The following is a 24573-nucleotide window of genomic DNA, read 5'->3' on the forward strand; positions in this document are numbered from 1 at the left end:
CCAGGCAAGGGTACTGGAGTGGGGTGCCATTGCCTTCTCCGTTTCACCTGCTAGAGGACCCAAAGTATCAGTTATACTGCATTCGTCAACAGCTGTGGCTGATGTACCTCTTAAACATCACAGACCCAGAAGGGAAGTCACAGCCTGGCCCTTAAGGAATTTCAGATTTTCGGGGGAGGCAGACTTGCTGATTTGTTAGGCAATAAAGACTGAGTAATTAGAGCCAGATTGTGTGGCTCAGCCTTGAACATCAAAGTAAAGCCAGAGAAGGGGGTGAGCTGCATGGGCCATGTGCTCAGAGAAGACTTTTTGAATGAAGATTTTGAGCCTTGAGGGCTTAGTAGATTGTAGGTTGTTCTAAGGGGAAGGTTGGAGGGGTAGGGGGAGCCACTGGGGACCAGTTACAGGTAAGTGAGCTGGGGGTCAGGGATAGAAGGTAGGGGCTTATAACCTGGGCTTGACTCAGGCGGAAGCTGATGGTATGGTCTCAGAAGGAGCAAGACAGAGTTGGACAATGAAAACTCTGAGCTTATTGCTCTCAGAGTCCCCTAGAAATGTTCTTATCTTCTGTTTGCCTAAATGTGGATGCTGCTACATTGGCACAGCTTTAAAGCTATTCATTATACAATTGTATGGCACCTACCTTGTTCAAGACACCTTGTTTTCAAATAAATACAGAATTCTAAAACAAATACATTGTTACAGGATGGCAAGTAAAACTGTGTCCCACTTCAGTTCAGTTCAGTTCAGTTCAGTCTCTTAGTCTTGTCCAACTCTCTGCAACCCCACGAACCACAGCACCCCAGGCCTCCCTGTCCATCACCAACTCCCGGAGTTTACCCAAACCTATGTCCATTGAGTCGGTGATGCCATCCAACCATCTCATCCTCTGTTGTCCCCTTCTCCTCCTGCCTTCAATCTTTCTCAGCATCAGGGTCTTTTCAAATGAGTCAGCTCTTCGCATCAGGTGGCCAAAAGTACTGGAGTTTCAGCTTCAGCATCAGTCCTTCCAATGAACATCCAGGACTTATCTCTTTAGGATGGACTAGTTGGATCTCCTTGCAGTCCAAGGGACTCTCAAGAGTCTTCTCCAACACCACAGTTCAAAAGCATCAATTCTTCGGTGCTCAGCTTTCTTTATAGTCCAACTCTCACATCCATATATGACCACTGGAAAAACCATAGCCTTGACTAGACAGATTTTTGTTGGTAAAGTAATGTCTCTGCTTTTTAATATGCTGTCTAGGTTGGTCATAACTTTCCTTCCAAGAAGTAAGCGTCTTTTAATTTCATGGCTGCAGTCACCATCTGCAGTGATTTTGGAGCCCCCCAAAATAAAATCATCTACTGTTTCCACTGTTTCCCCATCTATTTGCCATGAAGCAATGGGACTGGATGCCGTGATCTTTAGTTTTCTGAATGTTGAGCTTTAAACCAACTTTTTCAGTCCTCTTTCACTTTCATCAAGAGGCTCTTTAGTTCTTCATTTTCTGCCATAAGAGTGGTGTCATCTACATATCTCAGGTTATTGATATTTCTCCCAGCAATCTTGATTCCAGCTTGTGCTTCCTCCAGCCCAGCATTTCTCATGATGTACTCTGCATAGAAGTTAAATAAGCAAGGTGACTACATACAGTCTTGACATACTCCTTTTCCTATTTGGAACCAGTCTGTTGTTCCATGTCCAGTTCTAACTGTTGCTTCCTGACCTGCATACAGGTTTCTCAAGAGGCAGGTCAGGTGGTCTGGTATTCCATCTCTTTCAGAATTTTCCACAGTTTATTGTGATCCACACAGCCAAAGGCTTTGGTAGAGTTATCAATTTAAAGAAACATATTAAATTCATGATACTGTGAAAGGCAGGTGGATATAGCAACAATCATAAAGGTTTTCATATCCTACCTTATAGATGAGCACCTAAGGCTCCAGAGGACCCACACCTTCACACAGCAAGTTTATCTGTGGCATGCAGGGTGGGGTGGAAGGTGGGGAAATAGTGGCAAAGTGGCCAGTTAGCCAGCTGTTCAGGTGTGAAGTGAAGACTTGATAGAAGTCTTGAGAGGCGGTGGAGGAGAGGAAACAGAAAAGCCACTGGTTAGACTGTTGTACAGTCAGGTGTTTCATGAGTGTGTGTATTTCCCTGTGCATTTGGGTTGATGTGCGATGCTCATTTTGGAGAAGGCAATGGCACCCACTCTAGTACTCTTGCCTGGAAAATCCCATGGATGGAGGAGCCTGGAAGGCTGCAGTCCATGGGGTCGCTGAGGGTAGGACACGACTGAGCGACTTCACTTTCACTTTTCACTTTCATGCATTGGAGAAGGAGATGGCAACCCACTCCAGTGTTCTTGCCTGGAGAATCCCAGGGACGGGGGAGCCTGGTGGGCTCCCATCTATGGGATCGCATAGAGTCAGACACGACTGAAGTGACTTAGCAGCAGCAGCAACAGCGATGCTCATTTAGGGTTCAGACTCCTAGTGTGTCTGATTGTTCTGGTGGTGAACATGGGCAGATGCCGAGAGATAACTCGTAATCCAATGCTGACGTTTACTGAGCCTTAGAGTGGGCCACATCCTGTGCTATCTCTGTTTCCCACAATAACCCCATGAAATATCTGCCATTGTTCCCACTCTTTTACAGATGATGGAACTGAGTCTCAGGGAGGTTACGTAATTTGCCCAAAATCGTACAGCTGGGATTCAAATCTGAGCCTGGCTGACTGCAAGGCCTTTAGCCACTGCATGTACTGCTTCGTCATTGATTGATGATTTTTTACAGCATCTTCTGCTGTTTCTCACTTTTCTCAGTCATTTTACCTAGAGTGTGAGTTTCTGTAACTTAGCTCAGAATTTGATTCATTTCTCTTAAGCATCAGAAACAACAGAAATTCACCAGCCCCTAAGCCCCATTTTTAACCCTTGTGCAGCATAGTCTATATATCTTATTCCATGGTTTATATCATCATTAGAGTGGCTCTGTTGTTGGTGATGGACAGGGACGCCTGGTGTGCTGCGATTCATGGGGTCGCAAAGAGTTGGACACGACTGGGCGACTGAACTGAACTGATTGGCCCTTTAAGAAGCTAATTAATCACTAAATATAGACCACGAGTTGTTCTTTTCAACCCCCTGCGTGTCTCTTCCCCCCATTGTGTGATGCCATCTGGTGCTATGATCTCATGCTTTTTGTGTTCCTTTCCAGAGAACCAGATTCATCGCTCTCTAAGCCCGGACAGCCAGTTAATTTCAGTTTGCATGCATGGATTTGAAAAAATTTGCATCTAATGCCTCCTTGTGGATTTTCATAGTATTGCTCTTCAGTATATCTCACGGAACTTCTATCTTGACCACCCCTTATGTATATACGTATTCTTGTCTTTTTATCAGAAGAACTTTGTCTTTAGCAAACCATCAAGCAACTGCAGGCCTTTTCCTATGTGATTTTCGTGAAGTTTCATTTTGTCAGTTTTATGTGCATGCCATAGGAAATTAGAACTTAATAATATACTTTCCTTTTCAAATCGATTTGACTTTCTGCTATGATGGTGGAACAAATGTTTAAAGGATATAAAAGAGCTAATGGCAGGCCTCTGACCCTACTGCGATCTGTCCTATCTCCATCTTTACCCCCACTTCTGCCTGAAATCTCGAATAATCTTTCAAGGGAGTGTAACTCCCGGGCTGTAGAGCATTTTCTTGCAAACTCAAGGAAGTTGCTCTGGGTTCCCCACCATACTCCTAATCTTTGGGATTTTAGGTGCTCCATTCAGACCTTGTCACTCTCCACACTTCCTATGTCTTCTCATTTCAGAGTTCTTGGCAGTTTAAATTTAGCCTGGAAGCCTCCTGGGGAAGGAAAGATAATTTGGTTGCGTGTGCACTGCTTACCTCATTCCTGGCATGTGTGGGGAGCAGAAGAACACTGGGCTGGCCGGTCGCCTCCTTTCTGCTACTGCCTCTGCCCCCTGGGATCACACCCATTTCCAGCAGGGGTGGAGGAGGAGATGGGCTCTGAGAGTATTAGTAATGATGTTTAGCAAGGGACCAAAGATATTCTTAGCACGGGAGTTGGTAGAAGGCCAGCCCTCTGAGTCTGAGAGAATTTCTTCCCAGTCCAACCCCATATCTAGCCTTAAGCAGCTTCTGTGAGATGCGGGAAGGATGAGGCCACTGAGTCAACCATGAGCCAATCCAGTCTCTGAATAATGTGTGTTGAAAGGTATGGAAAATGTACAGACAGAAGCCTCAATTTGGGTATCAGGTTGTTTCCAAAAGAGCATATGCTTGTACTAAACTGAAAAATTTGTTTTTCACTTCAAACTGACAGTTCATTCAATAACTACAGTTCTTGAATTTATGATTACCAGGGGGGAAGGGTGAGAGGAAAGGATAGATTGGGAGTTTGGGATTGACATGTACACACTCCCGTGTTTAAAATAAAATGCCTTTCCATGAAAACAAACTAACTACAGGTCTCACTACCCACGGAATTAAGAGGCATTTCCAAAAGAGTTAGGGATTCCTAACTTTCCTGAGTGAGCATTATGCAAAGTTTGGGTGACACTGCACATGTTAAAGTGTGGCTATTGCTTTGTACTTTGTTCTATTGCTTTGGTCTAGTTACTTAACCTTTGTGAGCATCAGATTTTTCTTCCCACCTAATGGAATTAATAATACCTATTTTATGTCTAATTCTTAGGGGAATTGGTGAGTACCAAATGAATTTTGACAAATGCTTTTTTTTTTTTTTTTCATCTATGAGGTGGTTTCTGCACTTCATTCTATCGATAAGGCGTATTATATCAATTCATCTTCTTATGTTGAACCAACCTTACCATCCTGGCATAAATTGCATTTAGTCATGATGTTCTATCCTTTTTATATGTTGGTGAATTCAGTTTGCTAGTACTTTATTGAGGACTTTTGAATACATAGTCATAAGAAATGTTTTGTAATATTCTTTTCTTGTGATGCCTTTGTTTTTCATATCAGGGCAAACCTGGCCTCATCCAATGATTTGGGAATTGTTCCCTCCTCTTTTTTTTTTTTTAAGAGTTTATGAAACATGGTTAATTCTTCTTTAAACATTTGGTAAAGTTCACCAGTGAAGCTCTTTGGTTCTGGACTTTCCTTTGTGGGAATTTTTTTTTTTTTTAAAACTAAGTCGATAACTAACTCAAGGCTCTTTAGTTGATATCGATCGGTTTACATGTTCTATTTCTTCTTGAGTCAGTTTTGGTAATTTGCGTCTCTCTAGGAAGTTCTCATATAATCTGTAGAATCTAATTTGTTGACATATAATTTTTTCACAGTATTCTCTTGTTACCATGTTTTGTTTTTGTGAAGTGTTGTCTTCTGTTTTGTTCCTGAATTTAGTAACTCAAGTTTTCTCTCCTTTTGCCTTGAATGGTCTAGATAAGTATTTATCAATTCTATTAATCTTTTAAAAAATAAATTAAAAAAAAAAAACTTTCCTCATTTTTCTAGTCTCTACTAACTTTACTTCTACCCTAATTATGTAATCTCTCTGCTTTGGGTTTAGTTTGTTCTTCTCTTTTTAGTTTCTTCAGAAAGTCAGGCTGCTGATTTGAGACTTTCTCTTTTAATGTAGGCATTTACAGGCGTAAATTCCCTCTAAGCACTGCTTTAACTGCATCTCATGCTGCTGCTGCTGCTAAGTCGCTTCAGTCGTGTCCATCTCTGTGCGACCCCATAGACGGCAGCCCACCAGGCTCCGCCGCCCCTGGGATTCTCCAGGCAAGAACACTGGAGTGGGTTGCCATTGCCTTCTCCGAGCTGCATCTCATAGATTTTCACATATTGTGATTTTGTTTTCATTAATCTCAAAGTGTTTTTAAACTTTCCTTGTAATTTCTTTTTGACTCATTTATTGTTTAGAAGTGTTACTTAATTTCCACAAATTTCTGAATTTCCAAAATTTCCTTCTGTTATTGATTTCCAATTTCATTATATTGCAGTCAGAGAACATACTTTGCATGACTTTTAAATGCATTGAGACTTATTTTATTGCATAAAATATGGTGTATGCTGGGGAGTGTCTGATGTACGCTTGAAAATTATGTATATTCTGCTGTTTGGTGGAGTGTTCTGTAGATGCCTGTTTTGTCTAGTTGGTTTATAGTGTTGTTCAAATCTTCTGTTTATTTCTTGACTCTCCGCTATTCTACCATTATTAAAAGTGGAGTGCTAAAGTCTCCAAATATTATTGTTGAATTGTCTATTTCTTCCTTTAATTATGTCAGTGTTTTTTTTTTTTTTAGTATTTTGTGGCTTTGTTGGTAAGTGGATAAAATGTGTTTAAAGTTGTTATATCTTCTTAGTGAGTTGACCCTTTTATCATTATAAAATGTCTTTCTTTGTCTCTAATAACAGTTTTTGTCTTAAAGTCTAATTTTGTTTGATATTAGTATAGCTATTCCATCTCTCTTTTGGTGACTATTTTCATGGTGTATCTTTTTTCATCTTTTACTTCCAACCTACTTGTGTCTTTGAATCTGAAGTGTGTCTCTAATGGGTATCACATAAGGATCATGTTGTTTTATCTGTAATGCAATCTCTGCTTTTGTTGGAATGTTTGGTCTATTTATATTTAGTGTAATTCCATTTATGTTTCCCTGTTTTGTAACATTACAAATGTTTTTGTTGTTTTCTTGTTTCTCCATGTGGATTCAGTTACTGTTACTTCATTCAGCCTGAAGGACTTCCTTTACTATTTTTTATAGGGCAGGTCTGCTAGTGACGCATTCTGTCAGTTTTTGTTTAACTGGAAATGTCTTCATTTTCTGTTCATTTCTGAAGGATAACTTTGCTGCATTCAAAATTCTTGGTTGACAATCCTTCTTTCAGTGCTTTGAATACTCCCTCTGGCCTCCATGGTTTCTGATGAGAAATCAGTGTCCAGTCTTTTGGGGAGTCCTTACATATCATACACTGCTTTTTTTCTTGTGGTTTTCAAGAGTCTCCATCTTTGGCTTCCAAGAGTTTGATGATGGTGTGTCTGAATATGAGTTTGTCCTTTTTTTACTTCATCAAACTTCTTAGATGTATAGATTCATGTTTTTCATCAAATTGGGAAAGTTTTGACAATTATTTCTTCAAATATTCTTTTTGTCCCTTTTTCCTCTCCTCATTTCTGGGACTCCCATTATATTCCTCAGACTGGATTATATCAATTGATCTATCTTCAAGTTGACTGATTATTTTTCCTGCCTGCTCAAAACTTTGTTGAGCCCCTCTAATAAATGTTTAAATTTCAGTTATTATACTTTTCAACTTTTGATTTTCTATTTGTTTTTCTTTTCATACATTTCGTCACTTTACTAATATTCTCTATTTGGTGAGACATCATTCTCACACTTGCATTTAGCTCCTTGGACATGGTTTCCTTTAATTCTTTTAACATATTTAGAACATTTGATTTAAAGTCTTGGTTAGGGACTTCCCCGGTGGTCCAGTGGTTAAGACTCCACATTTCCACTGCAGGGGGCAGGGGTTCAATCCATGGTTGGGGAGCTAAGATCTCACATATTTGGCAGTGTGTTAAAAACAGAAAACAAAAACCAAGAAACAAAACCTTGAATTGTGAAGCCTTGGTTAGATAAATCCAGTGTCTGGGCTTCTTCAGTGATAGTTTCTATTGACTGACCTATTTTTTTTCCTATGTATGACTCATATGTTCCTTTTCTGTGTTTGCTTTGTAGTTTTAAATTGAAACTGGGCATTTAAAATTATATAGCAATTCTGGAAATTAGATTCTCCCTCCTGCTCAGAGTTTGTTATTGTTTTTTGTGTCAATGGTTTTTGTTTGTTTGTTTAGTGACTCTACTGAACTAATTCTGTGAAGTCTGTATCCTTTGTCATATGTAGGCCCTAAAGTCTCTGCTTGACTAGCTTAGTGGGAAGCTAATGACTATACAGAAATGTCCTTAACTGCCTAGAACCAATAGGTTACCAGTCTTTGCTGATGGACGGTGTGTGTGTGTTGGGGCATGTCGTTCAACTCTGCTTTAGCCCTTCAGTTCCTGCTTACACAGAGCCTCAAAGTTACCCCAAGGATGAGTATCAAGTAGAATGATAATTTTGAAAAACACAAATGTAAACCATTAATACATTTTCAGTCTGTTATCTATTATTATTCTCAGCCCAGATCATTTGCTCTTTGTAAGCACAGGAATTTTCTGACTTATAAACACATAACATATATAAACACTGAACTTACATACCTTATAGACCTCACAACCAAAGAGAAAAATAAAAGGGAGCTTTGAGCTTTTTGGAGAATCTATGGTTTCATAAGGAAAAGAAAAATAAGCTTCCAAAAAGCAGACATAGTCTTGGGTAGTATTTTTCAGCTGCCTGTATCAGAATTACTTGGGATGTTTGTTAAAAGTCAGGTTTGTGGCTCCGTCCCAAATCTTTTGATTCAGAATATCTTTGGTGAGGTCCAGGGTCTGCATGTTAAACTATCTCCCCCGGTGATTCTTACGAACACTAATGACTGAGAAACTATTTATGAGAGATGATTCTGTAGGTGCCTTCATGTCAGGGGCTAACTGGATCATGGTATTAACTGTGTTCAAATATTAATCTCCCTTTTCAATGTCTGATCTTTAAAAAAGTTTCACTTTATTATTACATTTACTCCAAGTCTACCAATTAGAGATTTATTTGCATCTATGAGAATATTTTTTAACAGCTGCTTGAGTTAAAGGATTAACATTTACTCACAGCTCTTTAAAAATTAATCTAATCAGTTTGCATTTATCCAAACAACTGATCACGGTGATTTACAAGGAAACAACAAAGTTTTGTTATATTTTACTTTGAAAGGAAGATAGATACTCTTGTTGGATTCAGCAAATTTTAGGGGAAAAATAGGCCTGTGTTAATCTATGCAATAAAAGCATGGATTGGAAGGGAATATAGAAGTTGCTAGATAAAGTAGTAGGTATTTTCCCCTTTCAAAATATTATGCAAACAACCAGAAAAGGGAGGAAACACATTTCTTTCTCCTTTTAATATTACCCTTGCTTTTAGGACGTTGAATTCAGATCAATAAAATTTGTATTAAGGAATTACTTCAGCTACTCTAGGGCTAGTTAGGTTCTTGTGGGTTGTCTGGAGACCTAATTACCACTTAAACCATCATGTGGAAGATTCTTTATGGAAAAATGTCTTCTGGTTTACAAACAACACACTTCCTGATGTACTTTTTGATTATTTGAGAGTTTGAGGTTGGATCAAATTTGGATGCATGAGATTTATCTGTGTTAACATTCCAAGCTGATTTCTCCCAATCCTCTGTATACTTTTAGACCATGTCTCCTTGAGGAGTTTTGTGTTTAATTAACACAAATTCAATGTTGAAAAAAACAATTAAGGGAGTTTAGATTCTTATCAAATTTAATACATTCAAAGGTGGAAACATGATTTAAAAAATTATTTCATGTTTTGGGTTTTTACTGCTTTGACTTGTCTCTATTAATGAGAGTAATCAATAGACTCTTCTCCCTTGTCCCTTCAAGCCAGTTTAGGATGCATTACCCTGCCTTCAGTTTCCAGAATTCTATTACAAATGCACAAACTAGTAGCTCACATTTCTTATTTCCTTCAAGGTATTGCACAACGATGTACAGCCATCAAGTACCACTTTTCTCAGCCAATCCGCTTACGAAACATCCCTTTCAATTTGACCAAGACAATCCAGCAAGATGAATGGCACCTGCTTCGTGAGTATTTCCGGGAAAGGGTCAGAGAGGAAGCGGTGTCTTTCTGAACAAAAAGTATTCCCACCAGCCGTTTCAGATCTGGACTGAAAGATGCTGTGCTGATCCTGCGTGGGCCTCTGGGCCCCATCTGACTTGGGCAGAGACTCAGAGGGTCATCTCACCATGCCGAGGTCACAGCTTGTTTGCAGATCAGACGTGTGAGAGTGAGGCGTGGGGTTCTGGGAGACAGTGCAGTGAGCTTGTCTGTCCTGGTGGCATCTGTATACAAGCCACATCCTGGGTGTTTCCTTTACCAGGTCATGGGGTACAAGACCCTGATCTGGTAATTGTCTCAATGAGCCCAGGAGATTATACCTTAGGTGCTCTTATTTTTGTTTTGTTTATCCAATATTCATTTTAGTTACCGTTTCTGTCTCAGACCTTGGTGTTTCTACTCAAATATCTTTATTGAGTGTATGTTATAATTTTCTCAGAAGGTGTCTGTTACCTCCACATCTTGATGGCAGGAACTCTTTTGTTACTGTCAGGAAAATGTGAAAGTCTAGAAAGGATCGTCAGCGTGATACCAAAGAAAACTGATATTTACCTGAAAACTATTGATTCGCGTTGCCTAGGGATAGCTAATACAGGAAAGTAAAAAAAAAAAAAAACTAGGCCTAATTCTTTTTAGTGTTTACCGCAGTCAGAGGTTGACATTGTCATTTCCAATGCAGTCAGTACAAGGACTTCAGTGATCTTGTTTGGTGACCAAAGTCACTACAAAGGCAGAGTTTCATTTTGCAAAGTAAAATCTCTCTGCAGAGCAAAGGGCTCTATTTTGAATCTCAAACACATAAATGGAAGCTCTTAAGATACTGCCCACAACAGTGGTATAATATTATAGATATTGTGATCGGCACATTTAGAACTTGGAAAGTCCTTGGCTTAAATGTGGTTTATTTCTTAATAAACCTGAAAATTCCTGAAAATTATTTTTGGCTGGCTGATCTTAATGGTCATTTCTCAACAGACCTTAGTTAGAGCCTTATCTAAGTGTTCTTATAATTACTTTTGAGCATGTTTGGGGTTCTTTGCCTTAATCATCTATCCAGAAAGCCACATAGTCATTGGTTTTAGGTGAGAAAAGATCATTACTGGGTCCTGAAAAAGAACCTTATCTCTTTACTCTGAGTTTGTACCCTGTCACTGCCCAACAAGACCACATTGAGCACTGTCCTCCTAATCCTCTTTGAGGTTCTCATGGAAAGATGCTTTCAGCAGTCTCAGGCGTGGCTCTTTCCAAGACAGTCACACTTGGTGATCTGTACCATGTTTACCAGATAAGCTTAACATGTCTGGTACTAATGCGAATCCCAAGTGGATTATATCTGAACCTTGTGTGTATACATTTTAATGGCCATAGTAAATAAAACTTGAATCACAGGGAATTTAGGAGGTTGTGAGATTATGGTGGCTGAGCTATGATGATATTGAATGTCTCAAAATGACCTACACTGTAATATTAAACAGCCCCTTTAAATGAACTGTGTCTGTGACCCCTAGCTCTGTGATGTATACACTTTCTCTTCTAGGCTGCAATGCCCTGATTCAGTATAGATGCTCTGAGCTGGAAATAAGAAATTCTTTTGAAAGAAAGGGATGAACCATGTGTGACAAGGCCAAGACTGGAAGCTACCATAATTTACCCTGTATACACCACCCTGAGTTGCCCGGGAGCCACAGGAACACACAGTGAGGTGGTGTCTGCCTGGGCACCTTCGCAGAGCCGCCCACATTCATGCAGCAGGGTGTGCCTATTGTCTGGGCTCTGTATGTGCATAGGTGTGCATGATCCACCTTGCCCAGGACTGTTGACTGGTCTCAGGGTCAGCCTTATGTTTGGGATCTATTGCTTTAAGAGGGATCAGAGAAATTTAGCCACAATTTTTAAAAGTATCTGCATTCAAATTTAAAAAAGGAGAGAGGAAAATAGAAAAAGAAAATAACAGGAGGGTGGGCAATCAGAGTATTCAGTGTTCATTGCTCAGTCATGTCTGACTCTTTGCAACCATGTGGACTATAGCCCACCAAGTTCCCCCATCCATAGAATTCTCTAGGCAAGAATAGTGGAATGGGTTACTATTCCCTTGCCCAGAGCATCTTCCTGACCCAGGGATTGGACCTGCCTCTCCTGTATTGCAGGCAGAGTCTTTACCATCTGAGCCACCAGGGAAGCCCACGGCACCAAAGTACATGAAGTCAGTCCATCTCTTGGTTATGGCTCAGAAGGTGGGGAGGGGATGGGTTCCTGGCCCCGTGATCACAACCACTGGTGGTTTTGTGATAGACCAAACTTGACAGTTGCATATACAGTGGGCTTGGCCATGAAAACAGCCCTTCCTTAACCTGAGTACTTGGATGCGTGGGTTGTAGGACCTGTGTTTAAGGGGAGAGGGCCTTTATGAGCAGGTGTCTTATATGTGCATCTTGGGTCCCCTTTTAGGTACAACTGCTTTCACTTTCTCAAATTCTTTTTGAAAATAAGCAGGAGGAAATATAACTGAAAAATAAAATAATTGGCATCCTTGGTGTGCAGGTAAAACCATGTTTCACTGTAGCTGACTTTTTAGACTTTTTCCCCAAAGTCAAATTAATTACAGTCACTGCAGTTGGTGGTGACCTAGGTTTCTGTTGCTCTTTGAAGGATAATAAAGATCTTTTGCAGACCTTCTTCAGTTTGTTCAGTACAACCTTGTTTGTTTGCAAACAGACTCTTAGTTTGTTAAGTAACTCGTTATCTATAACCCTCATTTGCCCTGGTGTCCTCTGGTCTGTGTTCTACTTGGTAGGGACTTTTCCATGGATTTAGAGAAGGCAGATGCTGATACCTCAATTCGTTATACCCGGTCTGTCCTCTTACTGAATACCTGGGAAGTCTATTTCCTAAATCACCTTGGCCCTGTAGACACTATGCCTATCCATGCAACTTATTAATTTTCACAGTGTATACAGAGCTCTTCATTCTCTAATTTTCAATAACTCTCCTTCTTGTTATTTTGAATGTTTGTATTTGAGATTAGATTTAAGAAGAATCACTGCTGGCTTCCTGGGCATGGCTGTGGCTGTCCTGCTTTGTGGCTGCATTGTGGCCACGGTCAGCTTCTTCTGGGAGGAAAGCCTGACCCAGCATGTGGCTGGACTCCTTTTCCTCATGACAGGTACGTGGAGCACCTCTGACACCTTTCCCAGAAAAAGTGAAGGCTGTTCTGCAGCATGTAGCTTCACTTTGTTATCTCTCTGTTAATTTTATTTTCACTTGTGAGAAAAGCAACCAAAAGGTTCTTTGGCTTTGGTAGGTAATACAGACTTTAAAGAAAATAGCAATGTTAAAAACACAGTCCTGATTTCCCTATTGTGGTGCATTGCAAGATTAGATGGAGATGTCTTGGGTTTAATCTCCGAATGAGGCAGATCTGATTTTTCTGTCCCATTCTTTCATATTGCCCCCTAGCTCTGATGTGGACTCTTAGCAAAAGTGGACCATTGGTTCTCAGGAACCCTCCAGCAGAGGATGATAGCTCAGCACAGCCCATGCCTCTGGGCAGAAGGTCAGCTCAGTCCATCCTTAGTGATGGAGTCCCTGGTGTCATTTTTACGCACAAAAACACATTCATTCATTTTATTCTACAGATATTTTTTGAGGACTTACTGTGGGCCAGGCACTGCTTTACATACTAAAGACACACAGAGATTAAGGCAATAAAATCCTTCTCCATTTCTGTTGTGGGGAGACACAAATGATCATTTATGACAGCCATAAAAGCTGTGAGAAAGAGAAACGAGTTGGCCTAGGGGACCCTATTCTAAATGGGGAGTGTGCTGTGGGCAGAGGAAGGCACAATGCCAAGCCCCAAGGAGGGCTGGGTTGATGCTTGTGTTTTGAGCTACAGAGAGACCAGTGTGGCTGGAGAGCAAGGAGGGGAGGGACAGCATCCTGTGAGGCAGAGAAGTGGGCAGTGGCTTGGATTTTAATCCAAGGGTGATGGAAGTCACCAGAAGGCTTTAAACTGAGCAGTGACTTCATTTTAAAGCAGGAGGTTGGGTGGGGAGTGTGTGGAGACACAGCTGGTCTTACCGATTAGCAGGTGAAGGACATTTTTACCTAAGAAGGAGTCAAAAGAGCTGAATTGAAGGCTGAAATTGAACGTGGCTTTGGGGAAAAAAACCTTTCCTCCTGCTGCTTCTCAGGACATGAGTGTGATAGTGATGAGTGAGTGCCAAGTTAGCAGTCTCACCCGAGTACGCTTAGCATTGGGGCGCTATTACTCTAGATGTGCAGGCACTTTGAATAAGCTTATTTTTGCTTCTCTGGAGTCCTGTTACTCAAGTGAGCATGACTGGGTTTTCTGACACTTCTCACTGTCACGGCCACTTACTCAAGCTGGTGTTAACTGGAGGCAGCAGCACCCCTCGGTGGTTGGCACTGTCTTCTCTGTCTTAAGTGACTGACAGGTAAATGGTCAACCAGTCAGCCCGCCTAACCCAGTTCTGCCACAGAGGCCCTTCCTTCTAAGTTCTGTGTGAGGCTGTAACTGGCAGTGATCTGGAATCTGGATGATCACTGTGAACAGAGCACTTAGAAGTCACCTGGGTCCTGAAAAATTCTTAGCAGAACATCTTTTCCAAATTTGGGGGATTACACAGAGACTGAAGGACTGTAGCCCTGGGAGGCTAAAAATCTTCTCCCTTTTCTTCCCTTCCTTTATTAGCTGAGGCCTCATTTTTCAAACTCTCGTCCTCATAGACATCAAAGTACAGATTCACTACCCCCAGCCCTGGAAAGGCCCCACGTTGTATCCTTAGGAAAATGAAAGGGGCTGAGGGTCAGACAAAAGCCTCAGTAGTATTAGTTTTTAAAGGACACTTTTAATGTGGGTAATGCATGGATAATTTAGGATGCTCTTAGATATAAAACAATTGTTGGCATAAAAATAAATCATAGGGCCATAAAAGCCAGCCTCAGTGAGCATTCCTTGGGAGGCGGAAGGGCTTGTTTAGTTTTAAATGAGAGGAGGTGGGAGTTCAGTCTTGGGTCGCTAGGAGCAGAATTAGGAACAGAGTTTCTTGAGCCAGGCCCACCTGCCTCCACTCAACCCTCAACTGAATGTGTAACTTCGGGCCAGACTGACTCAGGGCTCAGCAGGATTTATCATTCAAAGTCCCTGTGCAATTGTTAAACAAAAAAGAATAAGCAGAACAATAGCCACAATAGCAAAACCCCACTGCAACCCCCCTCCAAAATCCCAAACTTGTGAACTTGAAGTTTGATGACCAGTCCCGGAGGATAAACAGACACCACATAACACTGTTTGGCTTTTTTGTTTTTGATTTTGATTGTCCAAACAACATTTTTTTTTTGGACTAAAGGGAAAATCCACTTATAGATGTCACCATCTGAAAAATTAGGTTGTTAAAATATTTTCCTTATCCTAAACCAAGTCTTGCCCACATCTTTGTCTCATGAAAACAAAAGTAAACAAAGGGGAGAGAAGTGGCTGTGCTGTAAAAGGGTAGATAATTCAGGGCATTCTCATGATGGAAATGCCCTGTATCTGGACCATGAAAGTGGTCACATAATCTGCACACATGGTGACATTCCGTGGAACTAAGTGTGCACACACACAAGTGAGTGTATAAAAATGGTGAAATCTGAATAAGGTGGATGGATTGTATCATTGTCAGTTTCCTGGTTGTGCTATTATCCTAACGTCATAAGACATTACTATTTGGGGAAATTGAGTGATGGGTAATGTAGGATCTTGCCTACACACAAGTTATTTTTTAATTGGGTTATAATTACAATGTTGTATTAATTTCTGCTGTACAACATGAATCAGTTGTAAGTGTACATGTGTCTCCTCTTTCTTGAGCCTCCTTCCCACTCATCCTCCATCCTCCTCACCATTTTACTTCTTTCAACTGCATTTGAGTCTACAGTTATTTCAGAAGAGAAAGTTTAAAGAAAAAAAGAAGAAAAATGTTTGCAACCTTCATCATTTGGGAAGTATTTTGTTTTCTAGGCTTCCATTTAACATTCTACCAAATCCATTCCCCGTGTCCCTATATTGTTCTGTGTTCCGTTTTTAATCAATTTTAATAGCTGCATTTTCTTCCATGGAGGGGATTTGCTGTGCTGTAGTCCTGTACTATGGGATTTAGGGAGGTTTGTTTCATTTTTGCTACTACAAATAATACCTTTCCATTTCCTTGTAAACACTGAGATAGCTGTGTTAATCCGTTGCGTGAGATAAATTAGCTATAGGACCTTTCCATGTAGCAGCAGCAGATGAGAGCAAATAAGGGTTAAAAGAATTGATTTTAATTAAGCAGAAATGTCTTCGGCAGTCCTAGTCAGCGTCACTCCCACCGATTTTTGATGCTAATCTTAGCCTCTTCTAAGGCGCTGGCATCTTCACTCTACCTGAATTTATTAGTCAAACCTTCAATGAAGATCCTCAGTGATGTGACAGTTAAGATGTTAAAATGGAAACTTGGAAACAATCTCTCCTGCCGTATTGCATACAGACAGCTCTTGATTACCCACATGTGGAACAGCAGGGCTGTAACTGTCACTTATCCTAATTCCCTTGGGGCTCTCAAGCAGTCCGCCAGCAGGGCCAAGGGCACAGGGCCCCAAATAAAACCTTCTGACTTCATGTCCTCTGGGTTACACACCCTGTCACTGAGGCGTATCCAGAGGACAAAGGAAATAAGACTAATGATCCAGGGTGGGGGGCTGCCCTTGACCAGACAGCACTGTCTTTGGGCACTGCTAGTGAGTATGTGCCTCAGCTTCAAATGATGCTCTCATTAGATCACAATTGTGATAGAATGATGATTATCATTTGTTAGACATATAAATCACCCCATTCCAGTACTCTTGCCTGGAAAATCCCACAGACGGAGGAGCCTGGTAGGCTGCAGTCCATGGGATCACAAGGAGTCGGACACGACTGAGCGACTTCACTTTCACTTTTCACTTTCATGCATTGGAGAAGGAAATGGCAACCCACTCCAGTGTTCTTGCCTGGAGAATCCCAGGGACGGGGGAGCCTGGTGGGCTGCCGTCTCTGGGGTCGCACAGAGTCGGACACGACTGAAGCGACTTAGCAAGCAGCAGCAGCAGACATATAAATATTTTCAAAAGTTAATTTATTCAACGCAAATATTTTGGGGCCTCCATTCCCCTTCATAGGCTGTGCCAGGAGTGACCACTGCTAACAATACAGGGCTTTTGGGACAGCAGAGAAAGAAGAAACAGTCCAGGCCACCCCAGCCAAGTTCCAGGATGGGTAACACCCACATTAGGCAATCCATTGTTTTGCTTCAATACATTCAATTTTTTTTTTTTTTAAAAGGCCTCCTCTGTAGGTGTATTGACTTATCTAGGGTATCCATTGATTATTTCCTAAAACTATAGGTTCTTAATGCTATATCTGAAACTCTTGGCACCAGGTGCACTTTGGGATTCAGGATTTAAAAAATATATATTTTTTAGATTTTTAGAAAGGTAATATAGTGCATGTATTCTGTATTATCTAACACCCTAAGCAGGGTCTAAAATCAATACATTAACATTTTTGCAGCCAAACATATGAATATTCACACTAGGCAAGATCAATAAGGACTGTCAATAGCCTTGTGTCACATCAGACCAAGATTTGCTGGTCATTTACAGTGCTGCAATCTCTCAGAAGACAATTGCATGCTTTCTGGGTTTAGTAGTTACAGCCTGTGGATCATGTATTTGACTTTTTCAAGAAGTGTCATCTGTCTCTGTTAGTCCTGCCCAGTCATTTAGTTAAGGCAACTTAGCAATGGCTCTTTGAGTAATCTGTGTGAAAAGTAGCATGAAGCTTTTTGTGTGTGTGTGGAATTGCAGAGACCAGAATGATGGGCAGGCCATCTTTTGAAGGAGTGGGGGAAAAAAAAAAATCAATGTTTATGCCTTTGGGTGTTGCAGCTACGTTATTTATCAAACAGGCTAACCAGGATGAAGCAACTTCCGCTCTCTTCTGCCTTTCAAGCACATCAAAGGAGGATGGTGAGAAGAGTGGGCCCAGTTACCCTAATTATACTGTACCAGCTGGCCACGGGCACTGAGAAGAGTTTAGGGAAGGAAATTAGGTTGATGATCTGAGATGCAGCATAAATTCACTTCTTTCCTGATCTGAAAATATCCCTTCCAGTCTTGTAATTCTGTGATATCACTGTATCTTCTAATTAAGAATTTTGGCAGAAAACCTTTTAATATTTTATAAGAAAAGTAACTGCCTACAGGGCTCTTCAGAACCAGTAATTATTCACCCTTTTGACGATGCTACCAGCAATAGCCAGGACAGAGGCTTGGGACTTATAAACTCCTTTCCCTTGGCACCACTAGCTGGGCTGAAAAGTGTCAGTGGTGGTTGCCCCAGGGAGCTCCTGGTTGGTCAGGAGAGAGGAGAAAATGAAGGAAAAGTCTAAGAGAAGAAGAAAGAGATGTGACCTCTCTCCTCGTGGATTTTTAAGAAGGATCATTTGATTTAGAACTTTGAAATGCAAGGTTGGTACCTTATCTTTCCATGCCCTCATCCCATATCTCGCATTAACTAAGTTGCTACTGACAAAAAGGCAACATTATCTGAAATAACTTGCTACCTAGATAAACCTTGCATGCTAAGTCGCTTCAGTTATGTCTGACTCTTTGTGACCCCATGGACTGTGACCCGCTAGGCTCCTCTGTCCATGGGATTTTTCCAGGCAAGAATACTGGAGTTGGTTGCCATTTCCTTTTCCAAGGTAAATCTTACAGAAGGCAGTTTGGAATGAATTGGTTCTTAGGTGTGTAGAACTCACTGCATTGTAGAACTCAGTTTTGTTCAGCAGGTTTTGCTGACTCCCATATCCTCTGTGCTATTAGGCCCCATGTGGAACTTACAGGAAGTCTGGGGTGGGGAGGGGTCTCTACTCCTTTTCCCTGAGATGCGTGCTTGGAAGTGAATGGAAAGAACATTTGGGGTTCATGATCACGTTAGTGTCAAGAAAATGATGGCTGTGACCATCAAGAACTCATTCAACTCAGCTACCTCTATGATAATCAGAACTGGGTCTGGAACCTAGAAGGGGCTTACAAATAATTCTTTTTTATTTTTTGGCTACGCCTCACAGCTTGTGGGAATTTAGTTCCCTGACCAGGGACCTGTGTCCTTGGCAGTTGGAGTGCAGAGTCCTAACCACTGGACCTCCAGGGAATTCCACTTATAAATAACTCTTGAGCAACTGAGTGAAAGTGAAAGAAAGTGAAAGTCGCTCAATCCTGTCGGACTCTTTGAGGCACCATGGACTATGCTGCTGCTACTGCTAAGTCGCTTCAGTCGTGTCCGACTCTGCGACCCCAGAGACAGCAGCCCACCAGGCTCCCCCCGTCCCTGGGATTCTCCAGGCAAGAACACTGGAGTGGGTTGCCATTTCCTTCTCCAATGCATGAAAGTGAAAAGTGAAAGTGAAGTCGTTCAGTCGTGTCCAACTCTTAGCGACCCCATGGACTGCAGCCTACCAGGCTCCTCCGTCTGTGGGATTTTCCAGGCAAGAGTACTAGAGTGGGGTGCCATTGCCTTCTCCATAGTACATGCAATTCTCCAGGCCAGAATACTGGAATGGGTAGCCTTTCCCTTCTCCAGGGGATCTTCCCAACCCAGGGATCAAACTGAGTAAATAACTCTTAAAATAGTAAAGTTTTGCTTAGGCTTCAAAGGTTCATCTAGTCAAGGCTATGGTTTTTCCTGTGGTCATGTATGGATGTGAGAGTTGGACTGTGAAGAAGGCTGAGCACCTAAGAATTGATGCTTTTGAACTGTGGTGTTGGAGAAGACTCTTGAGAGTCCCTTGGACTGCAAGGAGATCCAACCAGTCCATTCTGAAGGAGATCAGCCCTGGGATTTCTTTGGAAGGAATGATGCTAAAGCTGAAACTCCAGTACTTTGGCCACCTCATGTGAAGAGTTGACTCATTGGAAAAGACTCTGATGCTGGGAGGGATTGGGGGCAAGAGGAGAAGGGGACGACAGAGGATGAGATGGCTGGATGGCATCACTGACTCGATGGATGTGAGTCTGAGTGAACTCCGGGAGTTGGTGATGGACAGGGAGGCCTGGCGTGCTGCGATTCATGGGGTCGCAAAGAGTTGGACACGACTGAGTGACTGATCTGATCTGATCTGATAAAAGGGATAGAAATGTACTTCATACATTGAACACATGCACACAATGTTACCAGCTGGATTGTGTGGCCCGCCTCCCATTCATATGTTGAAGTTCTAACTCCTAGAACCTCAGAGTGTGATTGTATTTAGAGGCAGGGTCTTTAAAGAGGTAATTAAATCTAAATGAGGTCATTAGGGTGGGCCTTAATCCCAGGTGATTGGTGTCTTTATAAAAAAGAAGAAATTTGGACTCAAATATTATCAGGGGAAGGATGTGTGAAGGCACAGGGAGAAGACCACCAGCTTTAAGCCAAGGAGAGAGGCCTTGCAAGAAACTCACCTTTCTAGGACATTGATCTCAGACTTCTAGCCTCCAGAACTGTGATAAAATAGATTTCTGTTGTTTTAGCCATCCAGACTGCTGCTACTTTCTTAAGGCAACCCAGGCAACTAACACACATGAAGACTATAAGACATGTGTAGGGAAATAAAATAGAATTCAACAGGGTCAAAACTGACCAAGACTACTAATCTAGCTGCACCAAAGATGTTTTCGTCCTTTAAACACTTTTCCTTAGCGTCTTTGAAGTTAGAAGGGTTTTTCTTTCCTCTTCTTATATCTTGAATGGAGTAGGCCTCTTTTCCAAAAGCTGGTTTCAAGCATTGGAAACACTGCTTTGTCTCCTGTCCCTACATTTCTTTGTAATAATCAGAAACAGTGATGCCCAGCCCATGAATAAGAGCTGTGGCAGCTATGTGCGTGCAAACTTCCTTAGAGCTGTGAGGGTCCAGAAAGGGGAAATTCCTAGATATGCTCTTTGGCTCATCTTTACTTTTCTCTCACTCAGAACCACTTCAAGAGCATCTCGGAGGGAGAAAACAATGTCCCCAGAAGAGCAGCCTCTGGGGACAGTTGTGGGGAGGGGGAGGGGTAGAAATCAGGCATATTTATGGGCTCATGGAGTCTCTTCTACCCCATCCCAGCTGAGAGAGTAAAGGCAGAAGGAAATAAAGCAGGTTTTCATCAAGGTTTGGTGATGTCCTATTTCAGAAAGAACTTAAGTGGCACAGAGATGTGTATATTTCAAGATAAGATAAATAAAAATAAGAAATACAAATAAGACAAAGAAGCAGTCATGTTTGCGAGGCAAGATGGATCCAAGGGTGAGGTCAGTAGCCAAAAAGCATGCCATGAATTTGCCAGTTTTTGCTCCTGGGTGTGGGGTGTGGGTACAAATGTATACATTTTAGGGGAGTTTCAGCTCTCTGGCAACTTGCTGGGGGGGAAAAAAACTTCTATTAGTGATATCATTCACAGTGTCCATGAGGTAAGCACAAACTAAGTGCCCTGGGCATGACACTCAGGGCAGAGAGAGATTAAATCCTCAGGTTACAATCTTTTTCTATTCAGTATGAGCTGGTGTTGTTACGCTGAAATTCATTTCACCCAATAGATGACCAGCCCAAGTTTCTATGCATGAAGCAGGGTACTTAAAGCTGGTGCATTGGGACAACCCAGAGAGATGGGATGGGGAGGGAGGCGGGAGGGGGGCTCAGGATGGGGGGTGGGGGACACATGTACACTCGTGGCTGATTCATGTCAATGTATGGCAAAAACCATCACAATATTGTATTATGTGCATTTTCTAATTGTTGTACAATCATTGTTTATATAATAAAATGAGGAGAAACCAAGGGAAAAAAAATTCATTTCACTCAAAGCAGTTTTGGGTGTTGGTAGGGGAGAGATGCCAATAAAATCTAAGTTTAGTATAAAATCAAAAGGAGTACGTGCAGAAAGAAAAATTCATGACTCTTTCAATTTTTATTTAGCTGTATAATACTGAGTACTAGATTCACTAGGAAATTTTGGGAAATGGCCTGGCTCTATGCTATATTGTGGAATAATAGAGTCTCTGAAAATTGGCACAGCGAGGGACTTCAGGAACCAAGCCCTCATTTTCTTTCCTAGACGAAACTCAGAGAGGTTAGGTAATTTCAAGGTCACACAGTGATTAGTAGCAGAGCTGGGGACCAAAATACATATTATTTTCATCCCAGCCCAATGCATTTGGACATCAAAGGCTGCTTAAGAGTCTTAGTTTGAACTCATACTTTCTGAGGTCATTAAAAATATGTTACTTGTAAAAAGCTTCACTTTCAAGCACTCAGCTGTGTGCAGACAGATAAATGCAGATTAGAGTTGGTTCTCCTGTGAGCAGGTTACTGTTCTATTTTTAGTATTTTACCTGTTGACACTCTAGAGATCAAATTCTTCTGCCTATTGTTCTATTACCAGCACTTATTAGACGGGCCTTGTTACATATAAAACATTGTCTTTGTTTGGCTGCCAGTGAAAACATTCATGTAGATGCAAGAACATTTGCTCTTTACATGGTTTGAAAAAAGCAGAGTAGTATTCTGGTTTTAACTGGACCAATTCTTTATGAAAAACTTATTTCCATCATGATCTTTCTTTAGAGAACTCAAAAATCAATGTGTTTACCATAATAATTTGGAGCAAGAAGTCAGAAAACAAGATTTTATAAAACATAATTGCTTTAGAGTCTAAAAATAGAATTATGCCAAGAGTAGGAGATATCAAATCACCTCAGATCAAGTGTCCTTTTCATTTAAAACATTTCTAAATGCACATTTGGAAAAGGATTCAGGCAATGTATCCTTATGCGATTTAAGTGCAGACAAATTCTATCACTTAAAAATGTCATTAAGGGGAAAAAAGGAGGCATTAAGGTGATCTTTCTTTCCTCCTGGCTGCTGCCTGTTCTGAGTTTGTTTTCTTCTGGTGTTTCTGATCCCCAAAGCTCTATTAAAAAGGGATATAGCGGTCTGTTACTTTTCACCTTCTCTTTACAGTTCCAAACCTGTCTCCGAATCCTATGGAGATGCTGCAGAGATCCCTAAGGTTACCAAAGCAATTTTCCAGCAAATGGATATAACCTCCTTTGTACACAAGGATAAACCAAAATACTAAAAACAGATATGTAGGACTCAGAACAGAACGAAACATTCTGATACTTGACTGGATTTTTGTATTTATTACCCACCTTCAGCTCGGCAACTGCCTTATTGCAATCCCATGCCTACCAAAAAGGAGCATCCTTGGGGTCCACTGTGGTGAAATAGAACCATCTACATCCATGAGTACTAAGAATCCTGTCTTTTGGGCTTTTGCAGCATTTTTATCAGAATGCTGATTTTAGTGTTCTGAAAGGACAATTGTATATAACATGTTGACATGAACAAATTAAATTGTTCATTTTCCTTCAGTTCAGTTCAGTCGCTCAGTCGTATCCAACTCTTTGCGACCCCATAAATCGCAGCACGCCAGTCCTCCCTGTCCATCACCAACTCCCAGAGTTTACTCAAACTCATGTCCATCGAGTCAGTGATGCCATCCAGCCATCTCATCCTCTGTCGTCCCCTTCTTCTCCTGCCCCCAATCCCTCCCAGCATCAGAGTCTTTTTCAATGAGTCAACTCTTCGCATGAGGTGGCCAAAGTACTGGAGTTTCAGCTTTAGCATCATTCCTTCCAAAGAAATGCCAGGGCTGATCTCCTTCAGAATGGACTGGTTGGATCTCCTTGCAGTCCAAGGGAGTCTCATTTTCCTTAAGCCACCCAAATTACCTGCATTCTGAGCGGTTGAGTTATAGATCTCCTATATATGATGTCAGCTATTTTACATCAACTCCAGCTTCTTGGATTTAATTTATATTATTTTAAATTTTTGTATCCATTCATTAAAAAAAAAAAAAAGATTTTTGAAGCCCTAGAACGTGCCAAGCTCTGTGCCTTAAAAGAAACTTGTAAAAATTAATTTGAGATATTATTCACAGACAACCAGATACATTTCAAGGATAATGTTAATTGAAAAAGAAAGACTTGGTATGACTGCAGCTCTCTAAAAATGCATCAACTCAGGTATAGAACAAAGGGAAATGAGACTCGGGACTTCCCTGATGGTCCAGGGGTTAAGAATCTGCCTGCCAACGCAGGGGACACAGGTTCAATCCCTGGTCCAGGAAGATCCCACATTCCTTGGAGCCTCTAAACTCGAGCACCACATCTACCAATCTGGCACCCTAGAGCCCGATCACCGCAACTAGGGAGCAGCCCTCGCTCACTGCAGTTAGAGAAAGCGCGCACACAGCAAAGAAAATCCAGTGCAGCCAAAAATAAACAAAAATAATAAAAAGGAAATGAAAATTGTTTGTATTAGGGTTGAGTGATTATAGAAGATTTTTTCCTTAAAAATAATCAAAATTTCTAAGTTTTTAAGAAGAAAAAAATTCATATATACATACCATTTAATTTAGATAATTCTGAATAATTCAAGTTACCAGAATTTCCTGCATCTTTTTTTTTCACTCCTGTGTCTCCAGAACCTAGCATACAGCCTGGCACAAAAAGGTTTTGCCAATGTTTGTTGAATGAAGTAATTCAAGTGAAAGAATTGTGGATCTTTTATTAATTTGGACTCATCATCTCATTTGTTGATCTGATGTTCACAAAGGCCTGTCTGGCATTTGCCTGTAGCCGGCAAAACAGTAACGGATCACTCTGCTCTCTTTGTATTATTT

The 24573-nt window shown here is 41.2% G+C and overlaps 1 protein-coding gene across 2 annotated transcripts in view; it reads left to right on the plus strand.

Annotated features, from left to right (window-relative positions):
* TMEM178A (transmembrane protein 178A) overlaps positions 1-24573 on the plus strand; it is a 103693-nt gene that overhangs the window by 78143 nt on the left and 977 nt on the right. For both annotated transcript variants that reach the window (XM_070798540.1, XM_019970043.2), the window contains exons 2-3: positions 9636-9749; positions 12809-12946. In XM_070798540.1, coding sequence (XP_070654641.1) covers positions 12841-12946 — 106 coding nt within the window. In that variant the 5' untranslated portion in view covers positions 9636-9749; positions 12809-12840. The remainder of the gene's footprint in view (positions 1-9635; positions 9750-12808; positions 12947-24573) is intronic.

Source organism: Bos indicus, chromosome 11 (assembly GCF_029378745.1).
Source record: "Bos indicus isolate NIAB-ARS_2022 breed Sahiwal x Tharparkar chromosome 11, NIAB-ARS_B.indTharparkar_mat_pri_1.0, whole genome shotgun sequence".
Lineage (NCBI taxonomy): Eukaryota > Metazoa > Chordata > Mammalia > Artiodactyla > Bovidae > Bos > Bos indicus.